This window comes from Aedes aegypti, chromosome 3 (genome assembly GCF_002204515.2).
Source record: "Aedes aegypti strain LVP_AGWG chromosome 3, AaegL5.0 Primary Assembly, whole genome shotgun sequence".
NCBI lineage: Eukaryota > Metazoa > Arthropoda > Insecta > Diptera > Culicidae > Aedes > Aedes aegypti.
Window position 1 is genome coordinate 296,848,206 of NC_035109.1, and position 20,116 is coordinate 296,868,321.

At 38.5% G+C, this 20,116-nt stretch overlaps 1 protein-coding gene across 2 annotated transcripts in view; it reads left to right on the plus strand.

Annotated features, from left to right (window-relative positions):
- LOC5578236 (apolipoprotein D) overlaps positions 1-20,116 on the plus strand; it is a 146,722-nt gene that overhangs the window by 44,143 nt on the left and 82,463 nt on the right. For both annotated transcript variants that reach the window (XR_002502535.1, XM_021854302.1), the window contains exons 2-3: positions 12,230-12,452; positions 12,522-12,673. Coding sequence is in view for 1 of the 2 variants with exons in the window: in XM_021854302.1 (XP_021709994.1) it covers positions 12,230-12,452; positions 12,522-12,673 (375 nt within the window). In the remaining variant the exon portion in view is untranslated. The remainder of the gene's footprint in view (positions 1-12,229; positions 12,453-12,521; positions 12,674-20,116) is intronic.

Consider the following 20,116-nt stretch of genomic DNA (forward strand, 5'->3'; position numbering starts at 1 on the left):
TTCAAACGGCAGTCAGCAGTTGATTCCTGACGTTGTTCTGCACCTCTGGGCCGATTTTAAAAAAAATCCTTAGGCAGAATTTGAGTTACGCCCTTTTGAAGTTTATATGATAGAAATCACACGAAATATGCCACTTTAACTTGTTTAAACAAAGAAATTATAATAAAATTGTTTAGTTTTAATTTTTTATATGGTTTTAGATATTAAAAAATACATTTTTCTAAAATTTTTCTCGACCGACATTTGAAAAGGGCCAATGCTTTGTTTGATTATTACTAATAAGCCAATACACGAAGAATGATATCTACCAAATTAATGCCTGTTAGTGGTTTTAGGAAATTGTCCAAAGCATTCAAATTTGTATGAAAAATTCTTGGACAGGATATGCAGATACGCCCTCTTGAAATGTATGGAAAGAATATGGAGTATGGGATATGGTGGATTCTGCTCCATCTGTAATCAGCGATTAGCGAGGTGCATACATAATCATTACACTTTTGCGGTTGTTCTTATTTCATTCAATTTAGCAAGTTGCATAGAAGGAATGATTCAAATTGTATTCAAATGTAACGCAGAATTTTCCAATTTGAGACCCCCTTTCCTCCCCCACGTTAAAGCTTTTGTATGGAAAATGTATGAACCGTAACACTACCGAACCTCCTCGTTACGTAACATTTGAACGATTCCAAATTTACACGTACACATGGTGTCTAAACTGACATTGAAAAAGGACCAAAGTATAATTGAAATATACACATTTCAATATAGCTGAACAATGACTGTATCAAAGTTGACCGGAACAGTCGAACATCACTTATCTTTATCTATATTATACATTCATACATACATACTTCTATTCTAATCTGTTCTATTCTATTCAATTATACTCTACTTAAATTTATTCTACTCTGATCAACCCTACTTGTTCTTGTACATATTTTTACAAATAGACACTGTAAAAATTACCAATTGCGCGCAATAGATTTGAACGGTACTCTTTCGATATTTGTACGGCTTTTTAGCGCTCCCAGCTCTGTAAAAAATGCTATGCACAGATTCTGACTCCTAATGCGTGCTTCTCAAATGATCCATAAAAATGAAGATTTGAATTATTATTCAACAGTAAGTCCAAATAAGGGTTTCAACTTATATATGATAGTTTTTATGTATTTTAAGGAACTTAAGCTTTTTGTATTAAATGCTTTTCATTTGAGCTGGATCCTCGTTTTAAGGTAATTTGAACAAGTTTGTCGAGAGCTGGGAAGAGCAGAGTCTGACAAAATCTTCGAAATATCATATCACCATGTTTAATGTAAAAGACTTCTGCAATGCAACTGGTCGAGGACTAGGTTGACATAATGAGCTGGCGTCGGATAACGCTGTGCATAACGCTGTTTCACAGACCTGTCTGCGCTATAAAGTCGAACAAACATCGAAAGTGTATCGTTCAATTCTTTTGCGCGCAGTTTTTGATTACAACATTGGCATTTGTAAAAATATGTATAAGAACAAGTAGGGTGGATCAGAATAGAATAAATTTAAGTAGAGTAAAATTGAATATAATAGAACAGATTAGAATAGAAAAGAATTAAATAGAATTGAATAGAATATAGAATATAGAATTATGTAGATACAGATATGTAATGTTCGAATGTTGCGATCAAGTTCAGCTATATTGATGTGTATATATTTCAATTATACTTTGGCCCTTTTATAATGTCAATCTAGACAATATGTGTATGTGTAAATTTTGTGCAACTTGCTAAATTGAATGAAATAAGAACAACCGCAGAGGTGTAATGATTATGTATGCACCTAACCGTTGATTATAGATGAAACGGAATTCACCATGCAATATTCTTTCCATATACTTCAAAAGGGCGTATCTGCATACCCTGTCCAAGAATTATTCATTCATATTTGAATGCTTTGGACAATTTCCTAAAATCACTATCAGGCGTTAGATTGTTAGATATAATTGTTCGTGTATTGGTTGAAAACTAATAACTTAACATAGCATTGGCCCTTTCCAAATGTCGGTCTAGAATTTTTTTATGAAAATGTTTTTCAATATATAAAACCAGATAAAAAATCAAAACTACATTTTCTGTATAATCTCTTTGTTTAAACAAGTAAAAATGGCATATTTCGTGTGATTTCTATCATATAAACTTCAAAAGGGCGTAACTCAAAATTCTGCCTAAGGATTTTTTTCAAAATCGGCCCAGAGGTGCAGTACAACGTTAGGAATCAACTGCTGACTGCCGTTTGAATGGTATATTTTATTTGATAATAACGGTAATTGGAGCACCGTGGACAGTCTATTCGAGTTATATGTGACTGGCTTGTAGCTACGTAACGTACGTAGAAACGCCAGGAACCTTTTATATTCCCAAATGACTCACATTCGCTCACGTAACCGGAAAAGCATTTTTCCATCGGGCACTAAAAGTGCAACACTTTGTATTGCTCTGTGGAGCTCTAGAACCACCAACAGGGACTGGGAAAGCGCCATCTTTGCATCTCCAAAAAACCTGCATTCGGTGGTCCCAATATCTACCACCTAAAATTCCACCGAACCGAAATGTTCATTTTTCTCACTTGCAAAAGAGCAAAAAAAAAGAATAGCGCAATTTCTGTCACCGAAACGAAAACACCTTTCCTCTGTTTGTTGCATTGCGCTCCATTAGGAAACCCGGCTAAGAGGATGACACAATGTGATACATAGTCTACGGGAGGTGTATTCGGTTGGGGAGTGCACAGTGGCCCAATCAATAACCTAACTGCCCATAACTGCAAAACAGTCACATTCGACATTTTTGACAAAATGGAGTTAATACCATGGAGAGTCATCAAATGATAAATACTTTTGATCAACTTAATTTAATCTGTGAGATTGTTCTAGAAAATTCGAAAAAAAAATACCAAGTTGTTTTGTCACATAGGTAATTATAACCGCATAACAGTCACATTGAGATTATTTACATTACGAGGTAATAGCAATGGAATTGCTATCAGAATTATTTTCTGACTATTCCTCTAGTATGCGATATGCGTTGTACACAATATCAGCCTCAAATAAGCATTTTTGTGTTCCTGTTAATTTTTTGAAATTTTAGTTTCCTCACATACTGCAATAAAATGCACACTTGGTATTCCATTTACTCAATGCCTACTTTTGTCGAATGTTACAATTATGCAGTTATGGGCAGCTAAGCTCTCATTCAAAGGCACAATTGCTTTTTGCTAAATCTAAATATTTGCCATATTCAATCATTATCGACTTTTCTTTTCTTATGTTTCTTGTAATGGATCAAATTAGGGAGTTTGTGTTGTAAGTTGTGGTTGCCATATCTGATGCCTCTTGGCTTATCTGTCTGTGTAAATAAAAATGGAATGGTGAATGTCTGTCAATGTGAATGTGCATGTCATGAAATGGCCTGAGAACGGGCTATCACAGTTATTAACTCAAAGCTTTCTATGCCAACTGACAATTTTGCCACGAGTTTTTTTTTTGGTTTAGAAGGTGGTAAATTGCTATTTACGAACTAACCCAGTGATCACGTTCGATGTGGAGGCTAGTCACATCGAATTCGTCCATCGTGCACACTCTGGCGCCAGACTCGGAATCCAGTACCGACTAAATCCACCTTCGTCTTCGAACCATTCCCCTCGGCACTGCCTCTTGGCATTACTTCATGGAGGAGTCTATTGTGCTGACCAGCACTGCTTCTTGCTTCGCTTTATGCGTGTGACTCAATTGTATCTTGTGCTCCTGTCCTTGCTCTTTTTATCCTGCATCTGGAGCTGCTGGCGTCATACGAGGACCATGTTTCTAGTGTCGCTTCGTTACACAACTTTTGCGCCTGCTGCTAATCCACTGATTCTCGAGCTCTCCAGGTTGGACCAGTTGGATGCCAAGGTCGGTCCAGCGATTCCGGTTGGAGGGTAGCTTCCGGCTTACTGGCACCCCGACGATCATTTACTGGTCCAACTACGCGATCTACTCAGCTAGTCCCCGAAGGTGAACATAACCTACTCCGAAGCCGACCGGGCAGATGCCGAGGTCGGTCCTGCGATTCCGGCGGAGGGAAACTTCCGGTTCACAGGCGCCCCGACGACCATTTGCCGGAGCTGTTTCGCGATCTACTCGGCTAGTCCCTGGCGGAAGGACATAGCCTACTCCGACGCGATGTGGGTCGGTAAGTGCCAAGGTCATTCCTGCAATTCCGGTTGAAGGATGACTTCCGGTTTGCAGACGCCTCGACGACTTATTACCGATATTACGCTACGCCCGCTCTACTCGGTCTAGTCCCCGGCGGAGGATCTAGCCTACTCCGGTCGCGCCCGTTGGTCTCCTTCATATGCTCGCTTCAACAGGCTGACTTGTCAAACACCAAGGTCGGTCTGACGATTCCGGCTGCCCCAACGATTCAGAGCCATGTGCTGTCCGCTGTGTTGAGTGCCGCTGCTCCTCTCGCCATCTTCGTTGTAAAAGAGACATCATCTAAACGATTGTCCTGTTTACCGCGTCCCATTTCTCTTCGTCAGCACACATTCGTTGGACGATATTGTGCACATAACGGCATTGCCGACGATGGATGTCATCTCGGCTCGCTCATGCTCGAAGCGCGGACATTCGAAAACCACGTGCTCAGGGGTTTCGTCAACATCGCCGCACCCGGTGCATAACGGCGATCTTGCGTGTCCAAACCTAATGAGGTATTTCTCGAAACAGCCATAACCAGACAAAAACTGCGTCAAGTGGAAATTCAATTCTCCGTGTTTTCTGTTTACCCACATCGACAGGCACGGAATTAGTCGGTGGGTTCATCTACCGTCCTTAGCGCTATCCTACTGCTGTTGTCATTTTCATATGAGCGCTCATGGTTTCATCCCGGGCTCTTTTCCGAATTCCCTGCGTGTGTCGATCCCTGTAGCACTCGCTGTCCTCTTCGAGTTGAAGGCTTATAGGGATCAATCTTGCAATCACACAGGAGCAATTCCACCGAACATGACGAATTTTTTTTTTTAAATTTAATTTTTGTATTTTTTGAATCGCCTGAAAATTTGCATACAGATTCTTTATGACCAAAAATGCCATTTTGCACCTTCAGACCGCCATTTTGAACCTCGCCTTATTTTTGAGAAGGGCGTATCGGAAAATGCATAGCAAATCTTTAAAAAACTGTAACTCGAAAACGGTTTGTCCGATCGATTTGAGATCTTCTACAAAGTTCTAGGTATTGCTTAGGACTATATGGAGAAAAATATGCACGGTAAAAAAAAGTTACAGATTTTTTTTTATTTCAAAAACAAAATTTTAAAATCGATTTTCTCCAGAAACGCAGTTTCGTTTTTTTTTTTAATTTTTGGATATGTTTTAGGGGACAACTTGGTTGGTTGGTTTGACTTTGTTAACGAAATTTTTAGCCCTGGGCTAGTTCATCTCGGGACCAACGGCTTTACTTCCCTTCCGAAGGAAGTCGTCACTATAACTTTTTACGTCATAAGTGACTATGTCGGGGATGGGATTCGATCCCAGGTCCTCGGCGTGAGAGGCGAGTGTTCTAACCACTACACCAGGTCCGGGACAACTTGTGTGATTTATTGCACAATGTTTCAAAATGGAAGAATTATGGACAAGAAAGTTATGATTTTTTAAAAAATTACAGATTTTGAAAAAAATCGAAATAAACGAAAACAATATTTTTTATGTGATTATTTGAAAGTACAGAAAAATTGCAATCGAAAAGTACTTAAGTAAATTTTTTCTAGGTTGCATCAATTTCGAGATAAACTCATATTTATATAAACTTTTCAAATAAAAAAAGTAAAATAGGCCCTTTTCAAACATATTTCGTGTTTCTCCATTCCAGAAATATTTTATTTTGATTGAGTGAATCGTAGCAGAATTGTTTATTGTTTGATAAAAACCTATAAACTAAAGTATTTAAAAAAGTATGCACGGTAAAAAAAATATAAACGAAATTTTCAAATGAAAATTTGAAGTTCATTGTTCTTAAAACCGCAAAATTGATGTTTTCAATTTTTGGATATGTTTTGCAGCATATTGTTTGTAATTTCTTGCACAATGCCTCAAAACGGAAAATTTTTGGATAAAAAATAAATTATTTAAAAAAATTAATAAAACGAATTTATGTAAAACGATATTTTTGGTGCGTTTTTTTTTTAGTACAGAAAAATAACTATATATTTTTAAATATGAAAAATTTCTATCGAAAAATACTCAGGTAAAATTTAGCTGAGATGCATCACTTCCGAGATATACACGGTAAACCATGGAGAAAGAGTTTGTTATTTTTTGTTTTTATTTATATATACATACTGGAATTTTATTTCTTAATTATATCAACTACTTTCTTGTTATCGTCACAGCTCGAAAATTGTTTAACTTCAATTTGTGTTTCAGAGATAGGGATAAACGAGTGATATTGCTGAGTGCCTTGAACTGTTTTTGCACTTGAAAATAGTTGGTTAAGTTCTTGTGCAATGATATCATATTCCTCAGTAGTTGAATAACAAAAGAAGATTTGTGTAAGCTGCTCTTCTTTCCGTTTTTGAGCCCAATCATATAGTTCCTTAGCATTTTTTATCGGATGTTCACGTTCTTTGGTAAGACTGGCTCTGGTAGCCATACGTTTTAGTGTCCCTCCTATAGCATCGCATGGCCCTTTTCCATGTGATGTTGCAAAAAAATGCCATTCAACTTCTATATCATATTTGATTTTAAATTTCCAAAGAGTTGAAAACTGCCCATAATCGCATAACAGTCCCATGTCGACTTTTGACCGATTTGCGTTGTTTGCATAAATCAACTCATCATCGTCAGAAGATCGATAAAAACTGCTAAAAAAGTAGCTTTTGTTCCTAACTTGTACAAAAACAAACCCCACTTGTGTTGTCCCATCTTGAAAATATTCGCATAACAGTCACATCAAAGTCCGTATAGTGGTCGGGCTCAGAATGGGTACCACTTCTAGTACTACATACGGTCTCTCGGTACTACTAGTTATTCACTTATGTGTAACGAAGTAAAGGGAAATCAATTATACAGTGAAACCTCCATGAGTCGATCTTCTATGTCTTAATATTGACTCATAGAATCATACTTAAACAAAATTTCATGGTAACTATGATGATTCGCTCAAACAGCATTCCAAAGCAGTTCTGTTCCATGACTCGATGTTCCCATGAGTCTCTGGTCCCTTCAGATATCGACTCATGGAGGTTTGACTGTATTTAATACACACTTGCTTACGGCATTGTAAATGTCATGTATTCACGTTGTTTCGAAAATATTTTTAAATTAGTGGATATCACACATAATTATGTATTTTCAATTACGATGCATTACAGATTTTCATTTTGGATAAGGCTTATACAAATATTAATCTTCTTTTATGTCCGTACTTAACCATTTGGGTGGTACGAGAAGAATAAAAATAAATGAGGAACAAAAAATAAAAGAAAATAAAGTTTATTCTACATTTTTTATATAAATTTTGTAATGATTCTTTGCTGGTGCTCAGGAATATCGAACTAAAACTTATGTTTGCGTTTTTCGATAACTGGTAAAATTAACTCAAGGAGTACTTGCTTGTAAGTGTGCAAAATAAAAACTTTTCAACGCGAAAGCAAAATTTCCATATAAAAACCATCAGCAATTATCGTCTTCTTCATCTGCTTATTGGGAAAATACATGAAAAACTTTAGCTCGGCACATCCCACGAGCCACTGTATTTTAGATCTGCGGTCAAGGCTTGCAGAAGTAGCCTGAAGAATTTATTTCGTCATTCTGGATCTCCCACATAACAGATTAGCTAGATTCGCACTGATTCAGGTTGTTCTGGAACATCTCGAATCGTTTCCATCGGATTCCATTTCCGCATTATCCAAAAGATGATCATCTGGGTCTCTCATGACTGGGACTCATGACTGTAAGCGCATTCCACATCATGACGTGTGTTTTGAGAAAGTATTCAATCCTATATTTTTTTTTATCTGATTATTCATCCATGGACATACAGTAAACTATCCGTAACTCGATATCGAGTTATAGAACGTGTAGTAAATGTGGGTTTTCATGGATACCTCGATGGTTCCTTTAACCAAAGTTACCCTGATTTTGTGTTCTTTAACACGATATTTCCTTAACTCGATAGTCGCCTTAATATCAAGTTACGGAGAGTTGACTGTACTATAATAACTAAATATTTACGGCCAAAGAACATAAATAGCAAATGAAACAACCAGTGCATTAATAACAATGAGTGTTTTAGTACAGTCGAAGTTTAGTTTAGTCGCAGTTTAGTTTAGTCGAACGAGCCGATGAACATGATGGGACTGGTATGCAAATACATTGGCATATTATATTGTATATAATCGCATAACAGTCTCGCTACGATTGTTCTGCATTTTAAGGCAAATTTTCAACTTGAATTTAGAAGAAATTTATTAGGTTTGTTCGTGTACTCAAGTGATTCAGTGATATGTAGAAATTTTACACATTTTAGAGCAAATAGAGACTCAAAATGGAGCAAAATTGTTTCCACATTTCAATCGTCTTTTTCTCAGTTTGTCGTTTTCCAACATGGGACTTTTGTGCAAAGAGGGGCAGAAAAGTTCTTCCTATTTTTATACTGTGATGCAGCTCCATCAGACATAAAATATATCTTGTTGACAGTTAATTTGTGATCCAATCGCAAAAAATCTATCATTTTAGATATGAATAAGTTGACAGATACAGAATCGTGGCGCAAATCTGAAATTACAACAAAACTTAAATGATTGACTGAACAATCACTGTTGATACAACACTAATGCTCTCACGGTTTCAGACTTACCTTATATACTACATAGGTACTTCACACCACGAAGTTTTTGTACCGCATTTTTTTCAATGATGATTGCTGCTACAGTGATAAAACTTGACAACATAGCGCATTATTTTTGTACCCATGAAGTACGTTTAAAAAAACATCGTTTTTCTTTTATTCATTTACCATGTCCAAATGTATGGGTATGGGAAAAACGTGTTTGTTCATCATACCTACTAACACAGGCAAAAGTGATGAAAACCCTTGTGGAGCCTGTTTAGTAGAATGCCTGTTAATATACAAAAAGATGAGTAGTACTGTTCCTTTTAATTCTACTATTGTATCCTTCGACAGATACGCGTATTTCAACCTCAACTGTAAAGCCGTCTTCAGTGTTACTTACTTGACTTGACTTGGTTTGTGTTGTTGAAATCAAAATAAAATTTTCCGGTATGGAGAAACACGAAATATGTTTGAAAAGGGCCTATTTTTCTTTTTTTATTTGAAAATTTTATATAAGTATGAGTATATCTCGAAATTGATGCAACCTAGAAAAAATTTACTTAAGTACTCTTCCAATGCATTTTCTGTACTATCAAATAAACACATAAAAATTATGTTTTCCTTTATTTCAATTTTTTTCAAAATTTGTAATATTTTATAAAATTATAACTTTTTTGTCCATAATTCTTCCATTTTGAAACATTGTGCAATAGATCACATAAGTTGTCCCCTAAAACATGTCCAAAAATAATAAAAATCACAGATGCATTGTCATAGAAAATCGATTTTAATTTTTTTTATTAAAAAAATCTGTCATTATTTTTTACCGTGCATATTTTTTTCCAAATAGTCCTAAACAATACCTACAACAACTGCAAAATATATCCAAAAATTAAAAACATCAATGTTGCGGTTTTTAAGAACTATTAGCTTCAAATTTTAATTTGAAAATATCGTTTATATTTTTTACAGTGCACTCTTTTTTCAATACTTAAGGACATATCTCCATGAGTACCAAAATGGCCTCTAATATGGCACCTAACTCCCCCCTTCGCTTTCCGCTCCCTCCTCCCACACTTCTCTCAGTGTTTTGCGATCACAAAAAATTATTATTTGAAGTTACTAACCTTAAAGTAGAGCGGTGGTTCTTAACTGAAAGCATTCCATAATATGTTTTTCACAAATCATTAGTTCTTGAATGCAAATACGTAGTTATTGCTGTGATTTGTGTTGTAAAATACCACGCACTTCCGAATCACTTCTTCTTCACGCTCCGAGATATTGTTTGCTGGCTTTTCGGTGCCCGTTCTAAAACTCACTTTTAATCGTATTTCTACTCACCGTAGCAATTCAAAAATCTAATGCGATACTTGAAACACTTTGATTATTCACGCACGATGCTCCTGGGAGCAATAAATCACTTATATTGATCAATTTGTGCTCGAAAACAGCACCGGAACGCGAATTCACTGAGCCAACATTGTTTATGATTCGGATGCGCCGCTCTCACTGATTGGAAGTGATGCCAGTTTTTATGTTTGCAATTAGAATGGTTTGGATATTCATACACTTGCTACAACCACGTATTTTACAATTTCATAATACTCAAAAGGTGTACAATGTCACCAGTGTTGCAAAACATTTTTATGCGTGAGAAAAACAATGTACGACGCAATTTAACAGCAAAAATGAATATAAGATATTATGCATTACAATTGACTGTAGAATTCAAATGCATACTGATGGCAACTTTCTCCGTCCGTGAGAAGCGAGAGAAGAGAGGAGAAAACTGCCAAAAATAGTAAACAACACACGCATGGTGTGAAAAATGCTTATAATTTTGGTCAAAAAACATGTTTTCACTACCAAATGAAATAAATTGTGATTTTGAGTTTTTATGAAGTTGTTGATGAATTCATATCGACAATAATACCTTTGTATGAAACGTGTGCAAGTAACACTACCTACATAATTGTGTTGGTGGAGGTATACATGAAACATGATGATTTATTTTTGGCCGATGCACATAACATTGTGCTCCGCCTTGTTGGGTGGCTCGAGAGGTGGCTTTAGCGGGTTGCTCGAGTGGGTGGCAACATTATGTTTACGTGCTCAATGAACCTTCACCTTAAGCATAAATGTTTTGATCAAACGATAAACGATTTAGCTACGATTCGCTCAATCAAAACTAATTTTTTTCTGGAATGGAGAAACACGAAATATGCTTGAAAAGAACCTATTTTTCTTTTTTTATTTGAAAATTTTATATAAATATGAGTTTATCTCGAAATTGATGCAACCTAGAAAATATTTATAGTACTTTTCGATTGCAATTTTTGTGTACTTTCAAATAATCACATAAAAAATATTGTTTTCCTCTATTTCGATTTTATTTCAAAATCTGTAATTTTTTAAAAAATCATAACTTTTTTGTCCATAATTCTTCCATTTTGAAACATTGTGCAATAAATCACATAAGTTGTCCCCTAAAACATATCCAAAAATAAAAAAAATCAAAACTGCGTTTCTGGAGAAAATCGATTTTAAAATTTTGTTTTTGAAATAAAAAATAATCTGTAACTTATTTTTACCGTGCATATTTTTCTCCATATAGTCCTAAGCAATACCTACAACTTTGTAGGTATTGTAATAGGTAATCTCAAATCGATCGGACAAACCGTTTTCGAGTTACAGTTTTTTAAAGATTTGCTTTCACCCACAAGGGGCCATCAGCGGACCATTTTTCATGGGTGTGACTAGTACCAAGATACTCTATGCTCTTGGAAGTCTACAAACCTTCAAACCCACAAAGATTACCGACCAGTGGGATTCGAACCGACGACCCTCAGCTTTGTCTCGCTGAACAGCTGCACGTTTACCGATACGGCTATCCGTCCTACATGGAAACCGCGTAGATGAAGTCCGTCGTAGATCACCGGATACCTGTACTCTGATATTTGAGGTTTGGGTCTTCTTTGAACCACTGTGGGGTTGGGTTGGACGGCTGCCCTCGTCTCGCGAGTCCCGGTTGCCCTGTTTGGCTGGGCGGTGGGTTTGACCGAAAACGTGTTGCTCTCCTGGCATCGCGTCGTGTCGGGACATGGTGCAGCAAATTGATATAAATGGTTCCGTTTTACGACCTGGACTTGGAGCAGTCCCAAAGGTGCATTGCTTTCCGGGGGGCGGAGAACATCGAGCAACTGCATTAGATTGCTCTGCAAACAGAGCAAAATATTTCACGTACCTATCCAGCAGCAGCTAGTGCTTTTTGTCATTTGTAAAATTCGAGCAATTCAATATCGCCACCGGTTGTTTAAAATAACATTCCACCAGATTTCCAACGATAACTGATTTTGCTTCCATATCTCTCCCCTTCCAACGAACAGTTCCTTGGCGTTTGGTACGTGATCCAGAAGACGGGCACCGCTTCCAGTTGCGTCATCTACAACGTCACCAAAACGGACGAACCGGGCGAGTACGACATCGAACAGGTGTCCCAGCGGAATCCCCTCTCGGTTGGACCACTCAAGCACGAGTACAGCTACACCGGAAAGCTGACCGTGACCGATAAGGACGTCCCGGCACGGATGACGGTTCGGTTCCCATTGAGTAAGTTTTTTTCGGGGGGCTGAATTATGACTGTGCGGATTGATGAATAGCTTGCGTGATTCGTTTCAGGTGTGGCTGGCTCGGCGAAGTTTGTCGTGTTCATGAGTGATTACAACACATTCGCTGGAGTGTATTCGTGCCAGAAGATTCCGTTCGGACACCGGCAGAGTGCAACCATTCTGTCCAGGACTCGCGAATTGGATCGGATCTATGTTGATAAGGTATGTTCATTTATCAATCAATCTTAAACTAGCTTCAGCACTTGAAAAAATAATTGGGGTGGGTAATGTCTGTTACACTACCGCGGGGTTGACGTAGGACTACTATGGACAAAACTTCGATCAATTCTGGGTCAGATTCTAACAACAGTGCTGTAGTTTTTTGCAGGATGTTTGATGATAGATGATAGGTGCTGTGATTTTGAGTATTCAATTACGTTATGGTTTTGAGGGAAATCTGTCATTTGGTTCGGAAGCTTATTCAGAGTTACGGATTTCAAAGTAAAATATTTTAAAAAATCAGTGGGGATTGTATACAAGACACGACCAAATGACATTGACTACACCATGTGATTTGCTGCATTTGAATTAAAGTTAATTATTATAATTGCAACCTTCCTTTGGGTATAATTCACAATGTAATGGTTGGTGAATTTAGGAACAGTGAGGAGCTCTTCGTTCGGAGAAGTACCCCAGTCATCGATATCGTCATCGCCACCGTAAATTTCAATTTGCCGTATTGTCAATTATTATTCTTCTTCTTCTTTTTCTTCTTCCTCTTCTTCTTCTTCTTGGCATAACATTCTCACTGGGCCAAAACCTGCTGCTCAGCTTAGTGTTCAATGGGCACTTCCACAGTTATTAACTGCGAGCTTTCTTTGCCAAAGTTGCCATTTTCGCATTCGTACATCGTGTGGCAGGTACCATGAGAGTTTATGCCCAGGGAATTCAAGGAAGTTCCAATTACGAAAAGATCCTGGACCGACCGGGTATCGAAGTCAGATAATTTCAGCATGTCTTTGTTTTGTAGCCGTGGACTCTAATCACTCGGCTAAGGAAGGCCCCAATTGGCAATTGTGAAATATTCATAATAAATGCTATGTATGATGCTACGAGAAGATTTAAGAGATTATATCAAGTATGGAGTATACACATTAGGAAATATTACACAATCAATTCTTTAGTACACATTTGTTGGCCCTGAAAAAAAGCCGATTGAACGGTGAGATCCGAGTAACAAGGACAAACATTTTGACGGCGCACATGTTGAAATCCTCCTCGTCCGTTGAGGTCCGATGGGCACTTCTACGAGCGGCTTTGGCTGATTTTCTTCAGTCACTCATTTATTTAGTTAACATCTAAACAGATAACACTGAATCAACAATTTCACGCCTCAATATTCGGTTTGTGACCACATCTCTCCATCCTCGGTTCTGTCCCACGCTCGCCACCTAGCTCGCTGCGCTCCACGTCTTCTTGAACCATACGGATCCGAAGCGATCACCATCTTTGCAGGGTTGCTGTCCGGCATTCTTGCAAAATGCCCTGCCCATCGTATCCTTCCAGCGTTGGCCACCTTTTGAATTCTGGGTTCGCCGTAGAGTTGGGCGAGCTCGTGGTTCATCCTTCGCCGCCACACACCGTTTTCCTGCACGCCGCCAAAGATCGTCCTAAGCACCCAACGTCCTCCTCGAGCATCGTCCACGTTTCATGCCCGTAGAGGACTACCGGTCTTATGAGCGTTTTGTACATGGTACATTTGGTGCGGGTGTGAATCTTTTTTGACCGCAACTTCTAGTGGAGGCCATAGTAGGCCCGACTTCCACTGATGATGCGCCTCTGTATTTCACGGCTAACGTTATTGTCAGCCATCAGCAAGGATCCAAGGTAGACTAACTCGTCGACCACCTCAAACGTATCCCCGTCTATCGTAACACTGCTACCTATGCGAGCCCTGTCGCGCTCGGCCCCACTAAAAAGCATGTACTTTGTCGCCGTCGCATTCACCACCAGTCCAACTTTTGCTGCCTCGCGTTTCAGGCGGCTGTACAGGTCTGTTATATTTTCAAATGTTCGGCCGACAATGTCCATATCATTCGCGAAGCAAACAAATTGATTGGATCTCGTAAAAATCGTACCACGGCTGTTGAGCCCGGCACTCCGCATAACACATGAACAACAGGCACGAAAGTCCATCACCTTGTCGTAGTCCCCGGCGGGATCCAAAGACTCCAAACTGGAGTGTTCTCCTGAAACCTTCACATAATTTTGCACACCTTCCATCGTCGATCTTATCAGTCTCGTGAGCTTCCCGGGAAAGCTGTTCTCGTCCATGATTTTCCATAGCTCTACGCGGTCGGTACTATCGTACGCCACCTTGAATTCGATGAAAAAGTGATGCGTTGGGACCTGGTTTTCACGACATTTTTGGAGGATTTGCCGTACAGTAAGGATCTGGTCCATTGTCGATCGGCCGTCAACGAAGCCGGCTTGACAGCTTCCGACGAACTCGCTTACTATAGGTAACAAACGACGGAAGATGATCTGGGATAATACTTTGTACGCCGCATTTAGAAAAGTGATCGCTCGAAAATTCTCACAATCTCACTTGTCGCCTTTCCTGTAGATGGGGCATATCACACCTTCCTTCCACTCCTCCGGTAGCTGTTCTGTTTCCCAGAGTGTGCATATCAGCCGGTGCAAACAAATGGCCTTCCTCTTCGGGCCAATTTTTATAAGTTCAGCTTCGATACCATCCTTACCAGCAGCTTTATTGTTCTTCAGCTGATAAATCTGGACAAACATTTGAAAAGGGCCTAAGAGGTCTTGAGCCTTTTTTTAGAAACATTGCTGTTGAGCCCTTCTTAGCCCGCCCACGCAAACTAACACCACTATCAGAAAGCTTGGGGTTAGCTCTTCCTGATAGTGGTATTGGTGAGCGTGATCGAGTTGAATTGGGCTCAACAGCGTCTTGCAAAGCCAATGTTTACCAATGTTGATGTGCCCTTTTGAAATGTTTGTCCAGAAATGGCATCCTTAACCTCCCTCAAAGTGGGGGCTGGTTGGTTTCCATCCTCCACAGTACTGACGAAGGCATTTCCTCCGTTGTCCCGATCTTCATTGCCTGTGCTCTCAGCGCCATTCAGATGTTCGTCGAAGTGCTGCTTCCACTTTTTGATCACCTCACGCTCGTCCGTCAAAAAGCTCCCATCCTTATCCCTGCACATCTCGGCACGCGGCACGAAGCCGTTGCTGGATGCGTTGAGCTTCTGATAGAACTTACGTGTTTCTTGAGACCGGCACAGTTGTTCCATCTCCTCACACTCCGTCGCCTCCAGGTGGCGTTTTTTTCTCCCGAAAACCAGATCCAGATCTCTTCCGGTAATGCTGCCACGAGGTGCTGCGCGTATGCCACTGCGACATCCGGTTGCTTGAGCCGCTCTAGGTCTTACCGGGGCGGCCGTCGGTACCGTACGTTGTTAACGACGGATAGTTTTAGGCACAGTTTAACCATCACCAGATAGTGGTCAGAGTCGATGTTAGCGCAACGATAGGTCCTGACGTCGATAATGTCGGAGAAGTGCCGTCCACCTGTCAGCATGTGGTCGATTTCTGATTCTGTCTGCTGTGGGGATCTCCAGGTGTATCGGTATGGAAGGCTGTGCTGAAAGTAGGTGCTACGAATGGCCATATTCTTGGAGGCGGCGAAATCAATTAGTCGTAAGCCGTTTTCGTTCATCGGCCAGTCGGCGCTGAACTTTTCAATTGTCGGTCTAAATTCCTCCTCCTGGACAACCTGAGCGTTTAAATCTCCTATGATGATTTTGACGCCGTGGCTTAGGCAGCTGTCGTACTCGCGTTTGAGCAGCGCGTAAAAAGCGTCTTTATCATCATCAGTGCTTCCGGTGTGAGGGCTATACACGTTGATTATGCTGAAGTTAAAGAATCGGCCTTTGATTCTTAACTTGAACATTCTCTCATTGATCGGCCACCACCCGACCACGCGCCTCTGCATATCACCCATCACTATAAAAGCTGTTCCCAGCTCGTGTGTGTTGCCGCAGCTCTGGTAGATGGTATGGTTACCTCTAAACGTTCGCACCATTGATCCCTTCCAACACACTTCCTGCAACGCTACGATGCCGAATCCACGGTCCTTCAGCACGTCTGCGAGTATACGTATGGGAAAAAACTAAAAATTATAAAAATAATCAAGAACTCAAAAGTGCTTATTGGAGGCTGAAATTTTGTGCAACTTATTTGGCATACTGGGATATTAGTCAGAAAATAATTCTGATAGAAATTTCATTGCTACTTCACTACGGGCTCAAGTATAATCTTAATGTGACTGTTATGCGATTACAATTACCAGTGTGACAAAATAACTTGGCATTTTTTTTTCGAATTTTCTAGAACAATCTCATAGATTCCAGTAAGTTGATCGGAAGTATTTGAATCACCCTGAAAAGTTTAGCATCACCTCAAAACAGGAACATTCATGATGCTATATCTCTAGATGCTGATGATCTATTATGATGCGGTCTTCAGCAAAGTTGTTCAGCAGATCAAGGACATTCGGAAAGCAAATAGTTTAAGCATGTGTTATCTTGTGATCCACATTAAAGAGAAAGTTCAAGTCTTCGGCAAAATTGTACAGAAGGTCAAGGACATTCGGAAGACAGACAGTTTAGTTCGCAATTTTTTCCGCTAGGTGACGCTAGTGATTATGTAAAATTGAGCATTTTAAGCAAGTTCTATCTCCCGATCCATATGGGATAGAAAGTTCGAGTCTTCGGCAAAGTTATTCATAATGCCAAGGACATCCGGAAAACAGGTAGTTTGATTCAAAATTTAGCCGCTAGGTAGCGCTAGTGTGCAGATAAAAATGGGCATCTATCTCATCATCCAGATAAGGTAGAAAGTTCGAGTCTTGGACAAAGTTAATTATAAGTTCAAGGACATCCAAATTGAAAACAGTTTAGTTCGAAATTTTGCTGCAAGCTGTGAAATTGAAATCTCTTGATCCAAGTAAGTCTTCAGAAAAGTGGTTCAGAAAGTCAAGGACATTCAAAAAGCAAAAGCAAACATATTGATTTATGTATGTCCATACAAGTTATATCTCTATAATTTTGATAAGGAAGAATGTTCAAGTTTTTGGCAAAGTTGTTAGAAGATCAAGGTAATCTGATGCATCTTTTAAGGATTCGGGTATGTTTTACTTCATGTGCGAGTGATTCATGCCTGACGCACATCATATTCAAATTAGGGTAGATGTAACGTATCATTCGATAGATCTCAAATCCTTCAATCATTCAAATGTATAAAAATCACGATTCATTTGAAATTTCCCTGCAAAAAGCCTTGCACTAATAATAGGAACACTGTTCCTTTAGTGGAGGTATATTTTAAGGATGGTTCCTTTAGTGGCGCAAACCATTGATTTCTTATGGGACCCTCCACTATGGGTACTGATGCACCACTATAGGTGCAAAGGAGCAAAAAAATTAAGCAAAATAATTGTTTTAAATGGTTTTACGGTTAAATTTCATGAATATTATTCGATTACTTGTATCATTTTCGCATCGTACATAATACAAAAATATCACAAAATCATTTATTAGCGCGAAACATGCCAAAACACACTACCTCCACTATTGGAGCTACCTCCACTAAGGGAGCGTTTGCCCTATTAATGTTGTAACGGGAAGTAACGACCATTGTCTAAATGAGAAAACTGATTTCATCGCAGTAATCCACGGCATGTCAGTGAAAAATAATACCTCCACTATTGGTGCACTGTTCCTTTAGTTGCGGTATTTTTTTTAATTTGTGTTCCTATAGTTGCGGTATCCGTTGTTTTCTTATGGGATCCTCCACTATAGGAACACTTTACCGCAACTATTGGTACAAGCAAGAAAAGTTTTAGCAATTTGAGTGATATTTCATCAGTTTTATAGCAATTTGAACGCTCTTTTCAACTATTCCGTGTATCAACAACTATTCAAGTCAGAAACTCTACATATCCAAATGATTCAGGATAGATTGTCTCTATATTAAAGTGATTTATGTTGATTCACTCCATCCCTAGTGATTAAGGCGAAGTAGGCCGTCATTGAAATTTGTACGCGTCGTTGATGATTGTGGGTAATTCATCTCACGATTTCGAATCAAAGAAAATCAGTTAGTTTTGCACTGATACACCTAACGGCATACTTTATGCATGTTAACGTATACAGTGATACTTTTCCAAGTCAATATAAACTATCAAGGCTGAGTTTCATCACTTTGAAATGCAAGCTGAAAAGTCATCATTGTTGACAAAACGAATGACGGGCTACTTAGCCTTAATGTCTGATGTCTTTTTCTATTCATGTGTTTCAGTTTTGATTAATTTCATAATCAAGTAATTCAGGTTTGATTTTCTCCTTATTAAATAAATCATGTCAGATTCACTCCATATAAAAGTGATTTACTTCTTATTCAAATGATTCAGATTTGGTTCGCTTCATATCCAAGTGATTAACGTCGGATTCACTTCATTTGCAAGTGATTCAGGATTGATTTATTATTCAAATGATAAATTTCCAATTCGCTCCGTATTCAAATGATTCAAACATGATTTACTTCATATTCAACTGTTCCAGGTTCGATTCAATTAATGTTCAACTGATTTCAAGTGGTTCATGTCTGTTTTATTTCATTTTCAAGTGTTTCAAGCTTGATTCACTTTATGTTCAAATGATTTAAGATTGATTCACTTCATATTTCAGTGATCATGTCGGATTCACTACATATTCAAGCTGTTTAAAACTGATCCACTTGATATTCAAGTGATGCAGGTCTATATTACTTCATATTGTATGAAATACTTGATACTCAAATAGTTCAGGTCCGATTCACCTAAAATTAAGCTCATTTAGTTTTGTTTCACTGCATTTTCCAGTTGATCAGGTATGATTCACTTCATGTTCAAGCAGTTTAGGACTGATTCACTTCATTTTCAAGTGAATTATGCCTGATTCACTTTATATTCAAGTGTTTCAGGTACAATTGACTGCATTTTATAGAGATTCAGGGCTAATTTACTTCATATTTGAGGACATCATTACTGATTCGCTCCATTTTTGAGTGATTCAAGTCTGATGTATTCCTTTACAAGCGATACATGTATGATTTACTTTATATTCAAGTGTTTGAAGTTTGATTTGATTTATATTTTAGTTATTCGGGAATTCAGGACTGATTTACTTCATTTTCATGTGATTCAGGTTTATTTACTTCATTTTCAAGTAATTAAGTTAATCTTGTATTTTTTTTCAATTCTCTTCTTTTAGACTCTTTATAATCGAGACTGATTCGCTATATTCAAATGATTCATATCTGTTATACTTCATATTTAAGTGATTCAGATCAGATTCACTACATATACAAGTGATTCAAGTCTGATTTATTTTATATTCAAGTGATTCAATACAGATTCACTTCATAGTCAAGTGATTCATCTTAAATTCGGTCCACATCCAAGTGATTCGTGTCGGATTCATTGTGTATTCAAGTGCATCAGGTTTGAATCACTTTATAGGTCAAAATTACTTCATATTCACGTGATTCAGGTCTGGTCCATTGGTTCCGGGTCATTTGGCCGAACGCCATTTGCCCGAATGC